Source organism: Podarcis filfolensis (assembly GCF_964270895.1).
Source record: "Podarcis filfolensis genome assembly, chromosome: 9".
NCBI classification, from domain to species: domain Eukaryota; kingdom Metazoa; phylum Chordata; class Lepidosauria; order Squamata; family Lacertidae; genus Podarcis; species Podarcis filfolensis.
The window spans coordinates 51,806,230-51,826,891 of NC_139610.1; the positions used below are offsets into that span (position 1 = coordinate 51,806,230).

General features: G+C 43.2%; 1 protein-coding gene across 1 annotated transcript in view; it reads left to right on the forward strand.

Annotated features, from left to right (window-relative positions):
* The first annotated feature begins 660 nt into the window (after positions 1–660).
* The window catches only part of ARSJ (arylsulfatase family member J), a 32,723-nt gene continuing 12,721 nt past the window's right edge, over positions 661–20,662 (forward strand). The window contains exon 1 of the mRNA XM_083571399.1: positions 661–1,522. Within this exon, the coding sequence (XP_083427525.1) occupies positions 1,200–1,522 (323 nt within the window). The 5' untranslated portion in view covers positions 661–1,199. The remainder of the gene's footprint in view (positions 1,523–20,662) is intronic.

The following is a 20,662-nucleotide window of genomic DNA, read 5'->3' on the forward strand; positions in this document are numbered from 1 at the left end:
TGGATTCCTCTAGCTCATCTTATTCTCTCCACCCCTAGCACACCCCATAATAAATATGGCTTCCTTTTATTTTGCAGTTTTATATGCTCTCCTACACACAGTCTCCTGCTGTCTTGTGGTTCCATCCCCACTGGTTTAAATGATTGTTTTGCAGCTATTCTTCCAGCGTGCATATGGCATTCCGACATATATCTATTTTTCCCTTCAGGGTGGCCATATGCAAAAAACCCCAGGATTCTTTAAACTTTCAGGACTGAATAAAATAAAGATTTTATCGACTTCTGGAAGGACTCTGGCCATTATTACAGGATCACGCCAGATTCCAGAACTTTATTTCTAGTTCCGGTACTGAATTTATTTCAGGCCTGCTCAGAAGTGTCCACCTGTGACCTGAAAATCCTCAGATCCGTCTTGGAAGGAAAGACAGAGACAAGAGGGCGGGGTGCATTCTGTACTTTCTCAGAGGCACCCTTTATTACTTGATACGCTCCAAGGCTGAAGCCTGGGGCTAAAGTCTCCCTTCTCCTAAGCAAGACAGCTGTGGGAACCCGGGAGAGCCCATTCAGCTCGCCCTCCCCTCGGGGCTGGCCCAGTGCCTTCCTCGCCGGTCAATTCCAGCGGGAGGCGCGCGCGCGTGCGCCTGGGCTGAGGCGGGCCGGCGTTTTGTTTGGCTTTGCTCGCCCGGGATGGGTGGGGGCGAGGGAGGCGGCAGGAGGGAAAGGGAGCGGAGCGAGAGTTGCTCGCCGGCGCTCCTGCAGCGAGGGAAGGACGGCGTCCTGTGGGCTCGCCCCTTCGCGCCCACCAGGAAAGCGGGCGCCTTTTTCGGGGAGACGCAGCCGATGGAGCGCCCCGCGCTTCCCTCCCGGCAGCAGCGTTGGCGCCGCCTGTGCCCGCTCGCCTAGACGGGGGCCGTGCCTCTTCTAGGGTTAGGATGGAGTAGCGGGCAGCGGTCGGCGTCGCTGGCTGGAGGCTGCCCGGCCACCTGGGGATGCTTGGAGACGCCTAAGGCTGCCCCGACGGCCGCTCTCTCCCCTCAGAGGGCGCTGCGCTCGACCTCGTCTGTCAGCATGGGCTCGCCCTGCCGCCGCCGCTGCCGCGGAGGGACCCCTTGACGGCTTGCCTCTTCGTGGCCCGTTGCCTCCCCCCGGGAGAGGCGGGGAGGGGGCGTGCAGCTCTTGGCCCGGCTCTGCCGAGGGAAAATGCTAGCCGGGGGTTTGCTGGCCGGTTTCTCCGTGCTCAGCCTGCTCACCTACGGCTATCTGGCTTGGGACGCGGCTGGCGACCCCGAGAGCGCGGGCGCGACGGCCAAGTTGGAAGAAGGACCCGAAGCGGAGCCCGCCCCTTCTCCGCCACACCTCATCTTCATCCTGGCGGACGACCAGGGGTTCAGGGACGTGGGCTACCATGGCTCGGAGATCAGGACGCCCACCTTGGATAAGTTGGCGGCGGAAGGGGTGAAGCTGGAGAACTACTACGTCCAGCCCATGTGCACCCCGTCCAGGAGTCAATTCATCACGGGAAGGTAAGACGTTGGTGCTTGGGGTTTTTTTAGGGGGTGGGTGTCAATTTCAATAACCCTTGAAAACTGAAATTGGTGAGTGTCTGCGCCTGTCTTACCTCGCAAGATGCCTCTTCTAAAATCTCTTGTACAAGTATGGTAAATACAAACGGAGTTATTGTGGCACAAGCTTTTGTGGACTAGGGTGCCTGATGAAATAGGTCTGTTTGCCTTTAAAAGTGCCTGTCTGTCTGCATGTGCTGCTGTAGACTTAGCACAGGTAGCCTCCTCTTGGAACATCTGACATTTAACTTTGCTTGGAAGTTTTGTCCTTAGCTGAGGTTTAGGAAAGTAGTGGGTTAATGAGTGAACTAAAATCAGAACTTGTGCTTTGTTAACTAAGCATTTGGCAACTGAGAGCTACCCACTTCATAATATTATGATAACAGCTGATTTGCATGGATATACAGCACATAAAAGCCTCTTGTCACTCCATTCATGTGGAAGCTACCAGCAACTAGTGAGCATCATTTGAGTTCTGTTTTTATTAACACAGCTTGGGGGAAGGGGGTAGAATCAGAAGCCTTGAGCCAGCAGGAGAGCCTCATGTGGAGAGTCAAACAAGTTCCAAGGGAATGAATGAAAGCTCAAGTTGTCCCAGTTTGTTGTCATATGCAAGTCCCCATTCTTACTGCCAGAGACAATCACTCAGACAGTCATTGGCCAATGCGAAAGATGTCCATTGAAACCTCAGTCCAATGAGAAAGCCAATTTGAGTTTAAAGCCATAGTAAGCACTTTGGCAAGAACATCTTAAAGAACTTAACCACTGCATTGTTACACTGCTCAATATTGCCTGCATCTTCAGCTGTTAATGTTGTCATAGCATGATGTGTCCGAGCGCAAATTTAAAAAGGCTGTTTCTCCCGTTTCATACCATATTAATCCAATTCACAAGCTTGTATTTTAAAAGGCCATATCCTAGGATCAAAAATATGCTAATTGAATCACTTGTTGACATACTGTATTCCCATAGTATAATTCCTCCTTGTAGAAAGTTAGAAATGTGTTTTCAGTATCACCAAAGCAGCTGAAAACAAACTTGTTGTTTATGACACTTTAGATGTGCAGTCCATTTCACAATCCTTATCATTCATTCTGATAACTGTGTACACTAGTTTCGCTGTTACTGTAGTTTTATCATTGCCCACTCATCTTGGTTTTAAGCTTAGGGCTTCTAAGATCATGTCTGATATAGCTTCTGCTGAACAACAACGCTGGCCGTCAGCTTCTGCTGCTCATAATTATGTGCAGTGTTAGGATAACTCGCAACAGATAATGTAACATACTTGATCATGAGAAGAGCATGGAGTTCATTTTTGGCTCTAAACTTTTTTTCCTAAGCGCATAGGTCAGGAACCTGAAGTTATGACGATAGCACGTATTCACATCTAAGATGCAAGTTTTCCCCCCTTGTCTGTAACTTTTATTGTGGCTACCATCATTCTACGTATATTACAAAAATTATAAGACATGGGTGTACTCACAGATATGCAGTCTAATAAAACATGACATATGAAGGAACCTTTTCCTGTTGTGGACCATTTCCAAGTAAATTGTTCTCTTATCCATAAATGAAACCTCCCACCTGGTGGCTGCTTCAGTAATTACGTATATTTCAGGGCTGAATCCACACATTTGTGCACTGGGTGTGCAGGCATGTCTGAAGCAGGGTGGGTACCAAAATATTATTCCACTGAAAACGGAAATGATATCTTTGTGTGCCTGTATGTGTGGTGGCATATGAAGAATCACAAAAGTTAGCATGGAGCATGAATGCGGGCAGTGGGGAAGCACTCTCCTTTCACTCATGTTAGTATCAGCAAGGTTGTTTTAATAAAATGGAAACTGTTTTACTTCTGTTGGAACAGCTGGAAACAAAGTGAGAGCCAGAGTTATGGAGCCACCAGTAAATGCTCTGCAGAAAAGACCTACAGTTCACAGTCTGTTAGGCAGTCTGTTCAGGCTGCACAACAGTCATTTGTTCATCTGGCTATGGAGTGTTTCTGTCCAGGTGATGACCTGTCCCTGTTAAGTATGGAACAACTGGAAGATGACTCAGAACAGAACAAACCAAATCCAAAGGAGCTTGGATTACCAATCTGGATTGCTAACTATAAAACACATACTGTTTAAATTAGGCAAGGAGCGAACTAAAACAAATAGATTGGGAGGAGGCTGAGGCTGCAGTTTTTTAAAGTGAATGTTGTAAAAAATTATTCTGTATTGCTGTATTTTTTGAAGTGGTTTTAGGAAAACTAAGATTTTTTCATGCACTTCCTTCTGATTTTCTTTACAGTCTGCCAGACTGGCATGATGCAAACTTATTTTCTTTGCCATTTTACTTTCAGAGCAAGGGATAGTCTACAACAAAAGTAACAAAAGTAAGAAATAGAGTAAGGGTGTGACTGCAGAAGGGTTTGACCAGAGTGGAATTAAGAGTACATAATAAAGTTATTTCTCCTTTGTATGAATGCCAGAGACGGATTGTTGGAATGCTCCATTTCCTACTTCCGTAATATAAATAAATTCATATTAAAATAGTGTGGGTTTTGCATTATGTGACTATCTGGTCTACAGTAAGTTAAATTCACACATAAAATATTCAGCAAAAACTTGGTAAACTTGTAATACAATTGAACTCAAGTTTAGAGGTTCCAGTTTTTGAGTTCCAGTTTTTGAGCTTTGGCCAACATGTCCTTGCAGTTTAAAGATGGCTCATGGATAGTAAACCCAGGATGGTTGCCTCAGTTACCAAGATTATTATGGAAGATGGGGAACAAGGGAACAAGCATGTGGTCTTAAAGGCGGTAAGTATTTTAGAAATTAGAATTGGCACCTTTAGACTTTGAAGGGGTCCAATATTTTTGTAATGTGCTAAGATCCATCTGAACCTCACCAACAGTTAGCTAAGGCCCTGAGGGATAGTTCAGTCAGCAGAGCATGAGACTCCTAATCAAAGAGTTGTGTGTTCAAGCCCCACATTGGGTGAAAGATTCCTGCATTGCAGGGGGTTGGACTAGATGGTCCCTGTGTTCAAGATCTACAGTTCTGTGCAATCATACACCAAACATATTAGTCGTCTTGAGGCTACATGTATGGTAGAGGTAAAGTGCAAACCCTGAAAAAGTAGAGTTGCAGCCTTTTCATCAGATGGTGTTGGTGTACTGTAAACCATTCCCAGGCCTATTTGCAACTTGAAATTCCTGGAACAGCTCTTGGACTCAGGAGCACTATTAAGCTGCAGAACTTTGTCACTGCAGAACTTTGCCATCAGTGACAAGAAACTGATAATAATAATCAGGGATAAAGGTTCCTCTTCCCCAAGTTGTAATTACTTCAGGGATATCCGGATTCAACTTGAATTCACTTGCTCACACAACCATTTTCTGTTCAACACCAGAAGAAATGAATGCTGTGTGAGTCCTGGTTAATGAAAAGGGAAGATAAAATAGCTACTCCACTCCACGTGGTGAATTTCTGTCCTGGGCCGCTGAAGCTCAACTGAGAACATTTATTTTTCTGAATATTCCAAAATTGCAAGCATGTCCCCCTTTATCTTTTCCACCCTCCAGCTCCAGACCAAACCGATCCAGCTTCTTTAGCCTTCTCTCAAATGATGTTATAGCCTTCTCTCAAATGATGTCTTTCCCATGGCATGTATATAATTAAAGCAAATTAAAACAATGTAAAAAAAATGTTTCTGGAATAAAACAAAATGGTCTTGTGTGGCAAAGTTGTCAGAAGGCATTGTGTGCCATGGAAAACAAGCATTTATGAGAGCCATAAAAGATTTAATAAGAAAGCTAACTTCAGTATTTTATATGATCTGTCCCACATGTCTATGCACATGTTTGGAGAGTGATCGTATTTCATATTTTTATTTATTATTATTAATACTAAGTTTCATATAGAACATAAAACTGACTTCTCCTGATTAGTGGTTGGATGTATTTTCAGCTGAGTAAATGGGAACGTTCAGAGACCATAGAACTATGCTTCCTGGATTACATTATTATCATTAATAATGATGATGATAAATTTATTACCTTTCCCTCAACAGCAGGTCCCGGGGTGAATTTAAAATTCAGATTTAAAGACAGTTAAAACAAATTGCAGTCGCAAGTATAGAAATAAGAATACTGAAAATGTTATTATATTTAGAAGAAAAGCATTAATAAAACTAGCCCAGATATATCACTAGATTTCTTGTACAATGTAATGCAGGGGTCAGCAAACTTTTTCAGGAGGGGGCTGGTCCACTGTCCCTCATACCTTGTGGAGGACCGGACCCACCGTCTCCCGAAAGGACCCCCCTCTCCCCAAAGGACCCCCTGCCGCCACTCATGCCGCAGGCACCAACGCCGCCTTGCCCTCAGCAGCGTCATCGGCCTTGGCCAGATGTGCGCAGGGTGCAGAGCCCATGCTGCTGGCCTGGGTGGTGGAGGTAGCCTCCCCACCACCGTCGCTTCCTCCCGCTCAGCTCTTGGCCATACGCAGCCACCTCAGCAGGAAGGAAGGGGTGTTGCCCAGAGGCATCGGATTGGCTCCAGGAGTTTCCTGCAGCCAATCCAAAGCCGTGCCAGCGTCGCTGCCTGCCCAGAGGTGTCCACAGCTTTGGACTGGCTGTTGGAACACTCTTGTAAAGCTTATAATAATCCTATTGTTGGTGACCAAAGACACTCATTTCAAAGTGGATAATGACTGTTGGTGATCTATTCCATTTGACTTGTGAGCTCTATTCAGATGTTTTAAGAAGATTCCGAACAGCATGGGTTTAGTAGGATGTCCTAAACCTGTGCCTTGTTCAAAAGCCCCTCACAAAGCCAGCGTTCCATCAGGGGATAGAAATGTATTATTGGGCTGAAATTAGGAGCATGCTTTTACCCAGCCACCCATGAATGGCGTATCTTAAATATCCCTCTTGTTATGCATCTTGGCAGTTGCCTACACTGTAATCTGATATGTGGGCCTTCCACCTCCAGCCCTAGTATGTGGAATATATTCCAGTTCCGTACTTTGCTTTGAGCTGCACTTGAGTAATGCATTTTGTTATAATTGTTAAAAATTATAGCTGTACACTTCCTTGACATTCCCAAGGAGCTGACTGTTGATTTATTTGGAGGATGATTTTCTTTATTCGGGATGATTTAAATGAACCGCATATCTTTATTTGGCTGCACTGTACTTCTGTATTTACATGTTGACACAATTTGAACTGTATCTGTTCACAGCAAGTGGCTCAGGACTCTCTTCATTTCTTTCAAATGACAAATGTAACATACATGTAAATAGGGGAGACTTTGTAGTTATAATACAGTTGGATAGCTTTTGATGAAGTCCCAGGCAAAGATACCAGAGGAAAATGGAGTAAGAGGACACATTCTCTGATAGGGAATGTTTTTTGTTTGTTTGTTTTTTAAAGGAAGCAAAATATAGGGATAAATGATGGAGATCTGTGCTGGAACTGGTGCTAGTATTTACTGTGTTCATAAATACTTTGAGGTCAAGGTCAGCACTGATGTAGACAAATGGGCAGGTGCCACCTAAGCATTCAGGATGGTGAAATCCAAAGCATAGTGTGAAAAGCTGCAGTACAGTGAGTCAAAACTCTTGGCAAGTGCAGCAAAATGGCAGACAAGGTCCATTGTTAGAAAATGCAAAATGACACACCGACAAAATCAACAAACAGTACCGCCTATAAGCTTATGGGATTCGAATGGTGCCCACGAGGGATATTAGCATCATGATAGGTGGCTTACTACAAACTTTTATGGCAGTAACTAGAACATAGGATGGTGGTAATAGGGGGTAAATCACACTCTTCTCTTGCCCCAGCCTGGTGGGATTTTACAGCATGGCAGGGCCACTGCTACAGTCATAGCTCTGCTACAATGGCAGCTGGGGCCACAGGCAGTGACCAGTAGTTGGCCAACGAAGTCCAGTAGGGCTGGCAGAGGAATACCAGTGCCCCATCTAGCACCTCCCCCCGCAATCCCTATGCAAAGGATTGCTCTGCTAGTGTTTTGCAACAGTAAAAGAGGGAAAGAGGCAGATTTAAACATTTTAAAGTAAGAAAGGAAAGTTCACATCCTGTTTAAAAGGACAATTTTGAATTAAGCAAAACAAGAAAAGTTAGTGCTTTGAATAATTAATTTAATAATGTATCCTAAACTTGTGGGGGGTTTTGTATCGTATTTGCTGCTAAAAATAAAGTTGTGAATATTGTGTAGGAATACATTAGCCCAAACTCCTTAACAATTATGAAGTAATTAAGTAGGTGTTAGACAAATATGTCATTTTTATGCTGCATAATATTACAATTTAAGGAGATGATAAATATTCCAGATTATATTACTTGGCAGTGTTGCCTTTCTTCTTCCGGATAAAATTTCATTTTATGTCATTTGGCAGAACTCATTTGGTCCCACCAGGACTCCATAAAAGTGCATCAAGAGCTTGGGGGTGCTTATTTATTCCAAGTCTGCACCCATATGACACTGTTCTAAAAAAGCAAATGAATATATTTCCCATTTATTAGCAGAGCTTTTGGCGGTTTGTGACAGTACTCCTTCTGTGTCAAATCAGAGGTCCGTCTAGCTCAGTTATCCTGTCCTAAATCATAGTCTGATTCAGCTTTTCAAGGGCGCCAATAATAACACTTAACACCGTTAGAATTTTTTCCAGATTCTTCTATTTGTCTCTGACAAAGTTTGTAGACTCAGTGATACACAAAATATTTAGGAATCTGAAGAATTCTACATTAGTGTTCTGGCTTGCATGCATTTCTCATAAGCAGGAGTGGAATCCCGTGAGGTCTAGTGGTTAGCATCTTAGCAGCTTTCTTCATTGCCCCTACAACAACACAGAAAGTTCTCCTGGATAACATCAGAAATATCCGCTCATCTGGAGACTCGGGGGTGGTGGCATCTGCTGCATGGTGTGGCCGTGGCTGGTCCAGGCGGGGGACCACCATCTTCCCACATGGCTGGAGAAGAGGAGGGTCATTTGGTACCACCCTCCTCCGGTTGCTCTGGATCACTGGAGTGGGTGGGCACTGGCCTGCAAACCAATTAGGCACAGGGCCGTAGGGTCGGACTGGACCCACCCCTACTGTACTGTATTTAGATGGCTTACCCCTGATTTTTGCTGCTGTTGTTCCACTTGTATTCTGAACTGGCAGGCTTTGGGTTTGAAGTCTGGTTTCCCACACACCCCACTCAACCTTTTCAGTGCCAGGCTGTACAAAAGTAATTCTCCTGTGAAAAGTTACCAAGTTAAATACAATATTTTCTTATTCCACTAATCTGCTTCCAGTGTTTGATGAGTCATCTCTACTCATCATAGTAACAAAGAAAAGCCCAAAACAAACTAGCTGACTTCTTCCATGGGAATAACATAGCAAAGCAAGAAAAATGATTTGTTTTTCTATATCTGATGGAAACCACTGAATGTAAAGAAGGGGTCAGTCAAATCAGTATTTTATGGTGTTGAAGGTTATAAACTAAAATTGAGCTGAAGGATAATTCACACATTTCCCCACCCCCCTCTAAGATTATGCAGATACAAGAGTCCACTGAAATTTCCAACAACCTTAAAAATCATTCAAAAAGTGAAGCAGCTACACCACAAGACAGAATAATTCAGACATGACACATAACTAGTACTGTAAGGGTGGAAATGCACACTCCCATCACCATGGCAGTACTGATGGAAGTGCACATGTCTTCATTCAAACTCTGGCAGCACAGATGAGGGTTCCATTGGATCCTTTGCATCTGGATGCATGGCTGATTCACATCCAGACATGAATCTGCATCCAATCTGTACAGCTCCCAGTCCACCAAAGGAATCTGCTGATGGAAGTTTGATTGAGTGCAACAGCTGATACAGTATCCATGTGTTATCACTTCATGCAGTACATACTTTTTCCAGGTTAGCAGAAGCACAAAGACCATGCAGATCAGGAAAATAAAGAACCAAATTAGGTATATGTTTTGGGTAGGATTGGTTTTAGCTGAACATAAAAGCAAAAGGAAGAGCTGATTTGTAAGCAGGTATCAGAAGACAAAGGCCCCATCTGCACTATACATTTAAAATAGTATCGTAGAATCATAGAATTTTGGATTTGGAAGGGACCCCAAATGTCATCCAGTCCAACTCCCTGCAATGCAGGAATCTCAACTAAAGCATCCATGACAGATGGCCACTCAACCTATGCTGAAAACCTTCAAGGAAAGAGAGTTCACTACACTCTGAGTGAGTCTGTTCCATTGCTGAACAGCTCTTACCACCAGGAAGTTCTTCCTGATGTTTAGTCGGAATCTCATGTAACTTTAATCCATTGGTTTGAGTCCAACTCCCCAGAGCAGGAGGGAACAAGCTTGCTGCATGTGACAGTCCTTTAGCTATTTGAAGATGGCTATCATCTCTCTTCTCAGTCTCCTCTTTTCCAGGCTAAACATAACCAGCTCCCTCAGCTGTTCCTCATAAGGCTTGATTCTAGACCCTTGATCATCTTGGTTGCCTTTCTCTGCATGTTCTCCAGCTTGTCAATATCCTTCTTAAATTGTGGTGCCCAGAACTGGACATAGTATTCCAGGTGTGGTCTGAGCAAGGTAGAATAGAGTGGTGCTGTTTTTGATGCTACACCACACTGTTGATATTCTTGCAACACCTAACACAGCCCAACACAGCTATATTTATATTCAGGAGTGGCCTGAGATGTTTCGGTAGCTGACACAAAATGCCCTGCTGTTGCCCCTGTGATAGGAGTGCAAACTCCATAGGGAGTCTTACCTGCTGGGAAGTGGATGGGAAGATCCTTTCTGGATCCTCACACTTGCCAGTGGGGCTTTGCATTAGCTACTCCCTTCAGCAGAATCCAATGCAAAGTCCCAACACACCATGGGGTGGGAGGAGCAGGGGACAGAGCAAAGCTGGGTGACAGAATACCTCCCCTCTCGTTGACTCGGCAGGAGGGGAGGCATTCCCCAGAGCTTTGCCACCAGTCCCTCTCTGCCCCTACAGGTTGGAGAGACTGGCAGCAGAGCTGGGCGGTAGAACAGACATTCCACCCCTGGGAGGATGCCGCCTGAGGCAGCCATGTCACCCAGCCTCATGGGTGGGCTGGCTCTGTTTATATGGGAATGGAACAAATTGTTCAGAACATGTTGACTTTGTACAATGATGCTCTTCTATAAGTTTCCATTGTTTCTTTCCTCTAAGTTCAGTTAAAAAGGTGGCAGAAAGAAAGGGGCACCTTCTGCTATCTTTAATAAACCTTGAAATATGCAATTACCCCAAAACACCTGGAAAATGTTCAGCGGTATCTAATCAAATAAATATTGAGAGTGGGGATATAAAAATTAATCTGTCTTATGGGGCTGCACTGCCAGATGAGGTTACCCAGTTGGGTTCACCTTTTCTTCAAATCAATCCATGCTTGGCTGATTTACTACAAGTCCTGGAATTCACTTCTTTGGTTACTGCAAGCTTGTCTCCGCCATAAAAGTGTAATCCAGTACCCGTTGCTCTGCAACTTGATATGAGATGAGAATGAGGTGTTTCTAGGGAAGCAGATGTTTGATTCACATGTATAGAATCCTAGATCCAAATCTTTCTAAACAATGGGTAGATTTGTTGAACTTGGCTTGTTCGACATGGCCAGGGTTCCATTAAGCAGGGTGGAACATGTCAATTTGACGGCAAGGTAGCCGTTTGATCATACCATGGAACTCCTTTGTGTAACAATCCCTGCATTTGTGTGTTTGCTGCTGTTAAAAAAACAACAAAAAACCAACACCCTGCAGTATGGAAGAGAAAAAAGTGCGTGTGTTAGGATATGAGCCAACAATACTGAGCCTTTAGGATAAAGTCTTTCTGGAATGTATTACTTTATTTCCATTAGTATTTCACACTTTCCCAAAGGCCCAAGGCAAGCCATAAGATGTGTTAAACACAATTACAGCATACTAATAGAAAACATAAAAACCAATGACTTACAATAACCTGATCCTTGCTTAGCCTGTATAAGTGGTGGCGCTGTAGGAAATGGGGGAGGGAAAATATAGGACAAAATAGGTTGTGGGGGTAAGCTCTGTTTTACATGTATTAATAAAGCTCTTGGAGGGGAATACAGTAAACTCATCTGCTTGTTCAGCACCTGCACTTTGAATGCTGTCCAGCTTTTGGTGGATTGTGCGAGTAATTAGGAGGTATGCATTCTCCACGCTTCTTCTGCTACTGTCTTAAGGTACAGGTGAAACACTGTGCTCTAACAGAAGAACAGCCATGCTAGATCGCCAAAGGCCTATCTCGTCCCACAGTGGCCAGCCAGATGCCTGTGGGAAGCCTATAGGATAGGAGTGCATTAGACCTTTCATTCTGCTCTTCCTCTGCAGCTGGTATTCAGAGACATACTGCCTCTGATCCATTAATTTGTCTAATCAGCTTTGGAATTTACCAGGGTTTGTGGACATTACTACTGTATCTTGTGGTAGTGAATTGTGTGATTTAGCTATGTACTGTGTGAAGAAGCACATCCTTCCCTCCTGAATCTTCCGCTGTTCAGCTTCATTGGGTGACCTCCAGTCCTATTATTCTTGAGAGAGGGAGGAAAAGTTCTCACTATCCACTTTTTCCATGTCTTGCATCATTTTATAAATTTCTGTCATGTTTCCCCTTACTTTTCTTTTCCCCCTTAAAATTAAAAATCTCCAAGCATTGTAACCTTCCTTTATGGAGGAGTTGCCCTCTGAAAAAAATTGGAGTTCTAGTTCTCTGACAGTGTTGGTTTGCCTTTTTTTGAGATGTCTAGACCAAAATTGTACACAGTAATGCATGGCGAGTTAATCTTCAAGAATGGGAAAATTCTCAGGACATTAAGGAAGGTGGGACTATGGGCTTGCCATTAAAGATTAGGTGGTTGAGGATTTCTTCTCCAACTCCTTTTAAAATAGAATATCTCTATCATCTCTATCTCTATCATCTCTATTTCTATCTATCTCTAGCTCCATCTGAACTGCCCTCAGCAACCTATTGACATTCCCTTTTCATTTAGGATAAAATGCCCTATGGAAGCAACACTCCATCGCGATGTAGCATTGCTTCAAGGGCAGTGTTGTTGGGTTTTTTGCAGGGTGGGGTGGGATAGGAAAATAGCTTCCTCCATTTCCCAATGGGTATGTGGATTTCATTACAGACATCCTGGTTTAATATTGTGCATTGAGAAGGGAGAAGGAAAGGTGCAATGGATGAATGTTGTGTACAAGCCATTGGCTGGGACTGGTGGGAACTGGAGTCTGAAGAACATTATGAAGGGCACCATGTTGATTAGTCTCTTAATGATGGTGGATGATTTTGTAGTGGGAGCTCCAGCTCCTTCCCCTTTTATTGCTGCCACTTTTAGACTTGCCCCCTGAATCCACCCTGTTGCTACTGTTTATCTGTCACTTTAGCAAAGAGTCCTAATTTCTTTTGTTGTTTTTGAATGTTGGTATTGCTCCACCTTGGGCAATTTGGTGGAGAGGCAGCATCTAAGATAGACAGGGAGTTTAAAGGCTCCGTGTAGCCTAGCACTGCAGATTGGTATGTAAGACATGTTGAATTTAACAAGCTAATTTGATCCTGTTTTCCTTAGGAGCTGTTTAATTTGTGGTCTGCATATTTCTTAATCTGTGGCTATTCCAGAGGAAAAATTGCAACTATTACTGCACTGCAAAGCTATCTGTGACAGTTGGCGCTGATATAATACCAGCCAGGCAACAGTGGAATTAAAGTATTTCAAATATGCCTAGTGCTGTTTGCTTATCAGCTGCTAATACCAGGCATAAAATTATGTAGGTTATGTTGAGCCAAACTAAAATGATTTCCTTATATAAACTGTTTTTTATTACCAAATTAATCTTTTGGGCACTTTCAACTTATAAAATCCAACTTTTAAGTCTCCTCACATTACTGGAAAGCCATAGAGGCAGACATTTTGTTGCCCAGGGCAAGGTGCATGATACCCTTTACCAGCCACATTTTGGGGGCATCTGAGAAAGAAAACCCCACAAGCTCTTCTTTCCCCTCTCCTCCCTGGTAGTAAAAATACTACAACAATAAATTAAACAGCTAACCATTTTTTGCCCTTTCATGGCACCCAAATTATCTGCTTGAGGTGGCCTTCCACTCTACCTAATAGTAGTGCCGGCACTGCTGGGGGGCAAATATGCTCACAGTTACACCAAGTGTGATCACAGATCACTTTCTGCCAAATAGTTACAGAGCGATCCTGTAGATCGTGGGAGGCATTCCGTTGTACAAGTAGAATTATGTGGTTTATGGAATAAACTACATATTTCCTTCTTCAACAAACAGCCAATAATTGGAAGCATGATTTTGCCCTGCGATAAGCAGTACTGGGTGCAAAATAGTCATATATGGGGTAATGTTGAAAATCACTTGTTTGGGGGGATTTAAGCAACCCACTTTCTCCCAGCTTCAGTCCCTCATTCCCAATATGCAATAAGGGGAATAATACTGATGATTTACCTTTCACCATTGGTCTGATCCAGTAGGCTATTCTCCTGTTCTTAATGGTGGGGAACCTGTAGCCTTCCATATATTGTCAGACTCCAGCTCCCATCAACCCCAGCCAGCCTGCCTGGCCAATGGCTGGGGTTGATGGGAATTGAACTCCAGCAACATAAGAGGGACATATAGGTTCCTTGTCCCAACCTTACAGGGTTGTTGTAGGAATTGCAACCACATAATGCATTTGAAGTGCTTTTAATACACAGGAATGATATACAGTACAAATACCACTGCAAGGTCAAGTACCTGGTAATAAAATTAATACTCATGCATTGCAGATGTACCAAATAATACTGTGGCCCAAGATTTTCTAAGTTAGAAGAAAACAACAACATTGTGTATAGTTTATGGATTGTAAATTTATGGATCACGTTATAGACTTTTAAAATATTATGATAGATATAAAATGACATGCTTCAGAACTTAATGCAGCAAGTAGTTTATGGACTGTAGGAGAAGGAAATTTCATAAGAATCTCTGCAAATTTTGCTGGCCCTGCTAATCTAAATCTCCTGGGAAAGGGAAGGTAGTCCTGTTTGGAGCTGGAACTATATTTTTTAGGGGGGTTCACTGCATAAAAATACAAAATAAAAACACAAAATACATAATAAAAACAAGACAAATCAACAATGCCCCCCTCTGAAAAAGACACATTTATAATGACGTAGAATGTTAATCAGCCAAAGGCCTGGTTGAAGAAGAACATTTTTGCCTGGTGCCTAAAGGTGAATAATGATGAACCTCCCTGGGGAGAGTATTCCACAAATGGGGAGCCACTGCAGAAAAGACCTGTTCTTGTGTTGTTGCCCTCCGGACCTCTCATGCAGAAGTCGCATGAAAAAGACCCATCCTAATAGATCCCCCACCTCTACAGAGGGGAAAAGATGCCGAAAGCATAAATCTCAGCAGGAAATGATCTGACTATGACAAGGGGTAGACTACAAACAGTGGAATTCCCAGCAAGAAATGGATGCTACACATGCTCTGCACAGCATCAGGGACTTAGAGTCTCTGTCTACAATGGGCTCGGATTCCCTACCAGAGCCTGTCTAGAAGAAAAAATTGTTGGTCTTCAGGAAGGAAGAGTATGCAGAGACAGGCACTTCTCAAGCACTCTTGAGGCTTGCAAGTGCTTGTTGGAATGTGTGCAAAGCTTCAAGCCCTTTCAGGATGAAAGGGATGGCAGTGACCCATCCCCATTACAACCTGGCAGAGAGAACTCTTGGAAAACAAATAAGGTTTCCCCTCCTTATGCAGTCAGCATGAAAGCTCATAATAATCAAGTCTACTTAACATCTGAGCCAAGGTTAGTTTGACCTTCACTAGCTTTTGGAGCAATTGACTCCTGCCTCTCTGTAAAGATGCTTAGCTAATTTCAAAGAATCTCAGTAAAAGGAATTATAGGGCACAGATATTGCACCCATGTGGACAGCAAGATCTGGGATGTGCAACGGCAAAAAAGGGCAGGGGTAGAACATTGTATTGCAAAATAACCACTCTTTGTGGATGGTGCAAAACAGTGTTTTACACACCTTTTCTTCTACAAAGTGTGTTGATTTAGTTAGGTGAATCACCCAAATTCTCTTGTGCTAGGTAAAGGTAAAGGGACCCCTGACTGTTAAGTCCAGTTGCGGACGACTCTGGGGTTGCGACGCTCATCTCGCTTTATTGGCCGAGGGAGCCAGCGTACAGTTTCTGGGTCATGCGGCCAGCATGACTAAGCCGCTTCTGGCAAGCCACAGCAGCGCACGGAAATGCCATTTACCTTCCCGCCGGAGCGGTACCTATTTATCTACTTGCACTTTAACGTGCTTTCGAACTGCTAGGTTGCCAGGAGCAGGGACCAGGCACGGGAGTTCACCCCGTCGCGGGGATTTGAACCGCCGACCTTCTGATTGGCAAACCCTAAGTTTTCACTGACCAGTCTTATGTGAAAGTGGTGCTTCTACATGGTAGTTTGTTGCAGAATTTATGTTGGCAATGCAACAGCAAGGATCACTCTGTCTCTTAATTAAAGGCTAAATCTGTTATCAATAAGTCAGCTAACAAAGAGGGAGGTGGTGGTCTTGTTTAGCAACCAGGCAGAATGGTGTGATCTCTACTGAGGTAGCATGTTTTCTAATTGGCTGTGTAGTTCTGAGATATTTTTTCCTGTATATGTTTCATTGAACATCTCCCTACAAGGCCTGAACTAAGAAAGACAAAGCCTCTTTGTTGCTTTCCCCTCAAATTATACACTGTTTTAATTCTGCTTGCTCAGTAAAGTGTTATCAGGTCTTTTCTTTCTCTCTCTGGACTCCATTTGTGTTAATTAGGTGACTCTGCTAGCACTTGGTATTGCTTATGTATGCAATTTTTCCACAGAATCCACACAATTTTTTAATCAAAATGGAATCCCTTTCCCTCCTTCGCTGCCTGGATATAATACAGATTTACCATTTCTATGGGGTCTTTTTTCCTTACCAAATTTTCCATGGAAGCAATATATCCTAACTGAATGGAAAAATAATACGAGACAGCATTTTGATTATGGTGGCATCATGTGGACAAGTTCGCAAGAAACCCAAGGAGCCTCATTCCCAAGTTGTACTGACTTGTTGATATTTCTACCATAGAGTCACGGGCAGAGCCATGGAGAAGCAGCTCCCACCCAGAAATAACAACTGAAAGCAAGAAATAATCTATTACATTTTGGAAGAGGGTGCACTGTTTTATAAGAAATTTGTCATTAAATATGGGGCAGGAACACAGTTGTTCCCCCCCCCCCTTTTTGCATTTTGCACAAAGTTATATAGATATTTTGTTTTATCTCTATAATTCGTAGCCTACCATCATAATGCTATTCAGTGATGGCTTCAGGTGATGGTTCCTTTTAGATCACACCAGGCCTTTAAACACTGTTTATAAAGCAACTGGAAGAGACTGCCATAATTGGAAAGAGTTTGACCTTGCGTTTCTGAGAAGTCATATAAGCACATTCCTCAGGAGTTATGTAGGAGGAAGCATTTTGTCTGGGAACAGCGAAAGAGTTTACGCAAACAAGATACTGCTCTTTGAAAAACTGAGTTCTTTTGTGTGGCATCCCTTGCTCACCATGATAAATGAACCATTTTTAGAGGTGCTCTTCATTTCAGCAAGCAACATGCTCTGTGATTCCAACCTGTTCACATATGTTCTTTTGTTTCCAGAGGCATTTTCGTGTTGTAGATTTCCTTCAGCATCTCATGAACACATGCTAAAAGTCATGCATACATGTTAAAATGTTCTTAGGGAACATTTTGTACTTTACACCAGTATTATCATGCCAAAAATACATATAAGCACAATTCATTTTGCAGCAATAAATCTCCATAATTTGTACTTCAAGTCTGGAAAAGATATGCTGTCAGGACAGGAGGGATGTCCTGATAAGAAAAGATATGAACAAACATACACATAGGTAAAGGTAAAGGTACCCCTGCCCGTACGGGCCAGTCTTGACAGACTCTAGGGTTGTGCGCTCATCTCACTCTATAGGCCGGGAGCCAGCGCTGTCCGCAGACACTTCCAGGTCACGTGGCCAGCATGACGAAGCTGCTCTGGCGAACCAGCACCAGCGCAGCACACGGAAACGCCGTTTACCTTCCCACTAGAAAGCGGTACCTATTTATCTACTTGCACTTAGGGGTGCTTTCAAACTGCTAGGTGGGCAGGAGCTGGGACCGAACGACGGGAGCTCACCCCGCCGCGGAGATTCGAACCACCGACCATGCGATCGGCAAGTCCTAGGCGCTGAGGTTTTACCCACAGCGCCACCCGCGTCCCGGGTGTGACACATACACACATATAAATCATTAAAATTGTGTATGTTTTACACGTAAGTTCTGGTTTGATGTTACTTTTCAAATGCACTATGAACGTGAATGTGTGACAGATATCCCCCCCTCCCCCAATAGAAAGCAAAACAGTCTTCATCTTTATCAGAGATCTTGAATTTGAGAATTCAAAAAGACGTCTGGTCAAGTCAAATGTTCATTATCAACAGAGGTGAGTTGGGGAAGGCAGATGGGCAGAGGAGATACATAAAAGTCAAAGTCACATTCCATATCCAGTTTAGAAAGTAACATCAGATTTGGCACTGTGTTTAGGAGAAGAGTTCTTATAGGTGTATTTCTGTCATATTTAAAAAAGGCATTCAGGTTCCTCTAATTTAGCTGTTAGATTAGGAATGCAGATGGACCTTTCCTGCCTTGTGAAGATGCAAAGTCCTCTGCTGTTGCCACATGAAATTTACCACATGAATGGAAGAATGGGATTGAGGAGCTTAATTATGCACCTTCTGCTAGCCAGGCAAGATATGAAATGCAGAGATAAAGGTCTTGAAACCTTATGGAGGGCACTTATCAGGAAAGGCCTTTGAATCTATGTCTACTTATCAAAAAATACTTTATTTAGAATAGAGTACTTACATCTCACTTCAAAGGCTCCAAGTGGCTTACTAAATATTTGCACAGTACAAGTTATTGTATTACGATCATATTTTAATACAAATCCAGGTGCATTTTTACTAGAAGAACAATCTAGAAGACAACCTTTTCATTTTATGAACTTGATTACGATGGGGAGGGGATACCTGTGGATTAGTTTGGACAAACTTGTTTCAGTCAGCAGAAAAAGAAAGAAAACCACTTAAAACACCAGTAAAGGGACATACAGTGGTACCTTGGGTTAAGTACTTAATTTGTTCCGGAGGTCCGTTCTTAACCTGAAACTGTTCTTAACCTGAAGCACCACTTTAGCTAATGGGGCCTCCTGCTGCTGCCGCGCCGCCGGAGCACGATTTCTGTTCTCATCCTGAAGCAAAGTTCTTAACCTGAAGCACTATTTCTAGGTAAGCGGAGTGTGTAACCTGAAGCGTATGTAACCCGAGGTACCACAGTATAGCATGCATGTTATATACTGTATGTAAGGAAGGGTCTATTGTGAAGTTGGCGGTAAAAACCACAAATCTATGATTACCCAGGCTAGGAATCAAAGGAAAGCACTCAAGAAGTTTAGCAACATTCTAAAATTGCTCATGTTTTTAAGTGACGTTTGTTCCTTTTTCCACTGTAAAGTTGTTCAGGCTGAAACAAGCTCATCCAACTGAGCCCATGGTAACCTCTTCCAGCCATAATAAATCCCCTAAACTGAAAACCTCTGGCTTTAGCTTGCTTTAGCTCAGCCCTTCCTATTTGCTTGTTGAATGACTGTTCTGGTTATTCGGCAAGTGCCATGAGAAATGCGGACTCACGTTGCACCAGATCTTTATAGTCCACAGCAGTAGCGCTGCTGGCTGTCTCTAGATTGTTTGCCGTGCTCCATCTCTGACTTCTCCCTGGGGGCCTGATTTAACTGGCCTTCTTTCTTATGTGCTTCTCTGACCCGGAGGGCTAGAACTGTGTCCAGTAGACTGCCTGTAGTTCCAGTCTTGGCTTGTTTCAGCATATGTTCTTTGGTGCATCGTTCTACAGAAACCATTGGATGGGCCTAGGGACTCTAGTTTGATTAGCTTTAGGCTTTCTTCCTGGCTTTAGCTCCAGAGCTGTCTTGCCAGCATGGTCCTGACAGCCCTCAAGTGGCAGATCTCAACTGTAAGCCTTTGTCAGCAGACACAGTGCAATATCTGCATGGTAGATCCGTCTTAATGCTGCTTTATCTTGACAACGCCAAGTATGGCGTTTGCTGTTCTGTTCTTCAGTGTGAGCCATGCAGTTGGATTTCTTTTTGCTGCTTCTTGGGGTTTTTTTGGTGGGGGATTACTCTTTGTTGACTCTAGAAGATATAATGAGTCTGTAATAACACAAGAGACACAACCCTGGAAGGAGAAAGCCTAGATTCATCCTGTGGATCAGAGAAGTATAATTCACAAAATATTTATGTACTGCTGTATAAATAAAGGGGGAAGTGGAAGCTTATGAGTCTTAGCAGAAAACTGACATGTCAGCATCAAATGTTCCCATAACCAAATTCAGTATACATTTTTCAAGAACAAGGATGTCTGATTCTTTCCCCCTCCTTATACCCTTAAACTTATTTCGAAATGCACTATATTTCTCAATATACTAATGACAACACATCCCTTTGGAACTGCTTTCTTGTCCCTACACCATAGCAACTGATGTAAATGAAACCAATGTGGTACCTGATGTTCTCTGCATCTGATGCAGTCGATAAATGGTAACAAAGGCAAGGCAGCTATTGGCAGTCCACCTTCTAGCATTCTTAAATATCTCTGGACCCCCAACTAGGTAATTACTGAAATAATAAAATGTTCAAAGGTCATGAAAAGAAGAGAAGGCCTTTTATTTCACATCAGGTATACAGTGACCCCTAATCAATGTGCTGTGTCATCACTTCTAAATTAATTTGATGAGAATTTACATTCCACCTTGCATAAATCTGTTTGAATGCCTAAGAGGTATACTAAAAATAATAAAAATTGTCAGGCAGAGCCAAATGCCAATGTGCTCTCTTAAAAGCCCCAGCTACAACAGAGAAGTAGGCT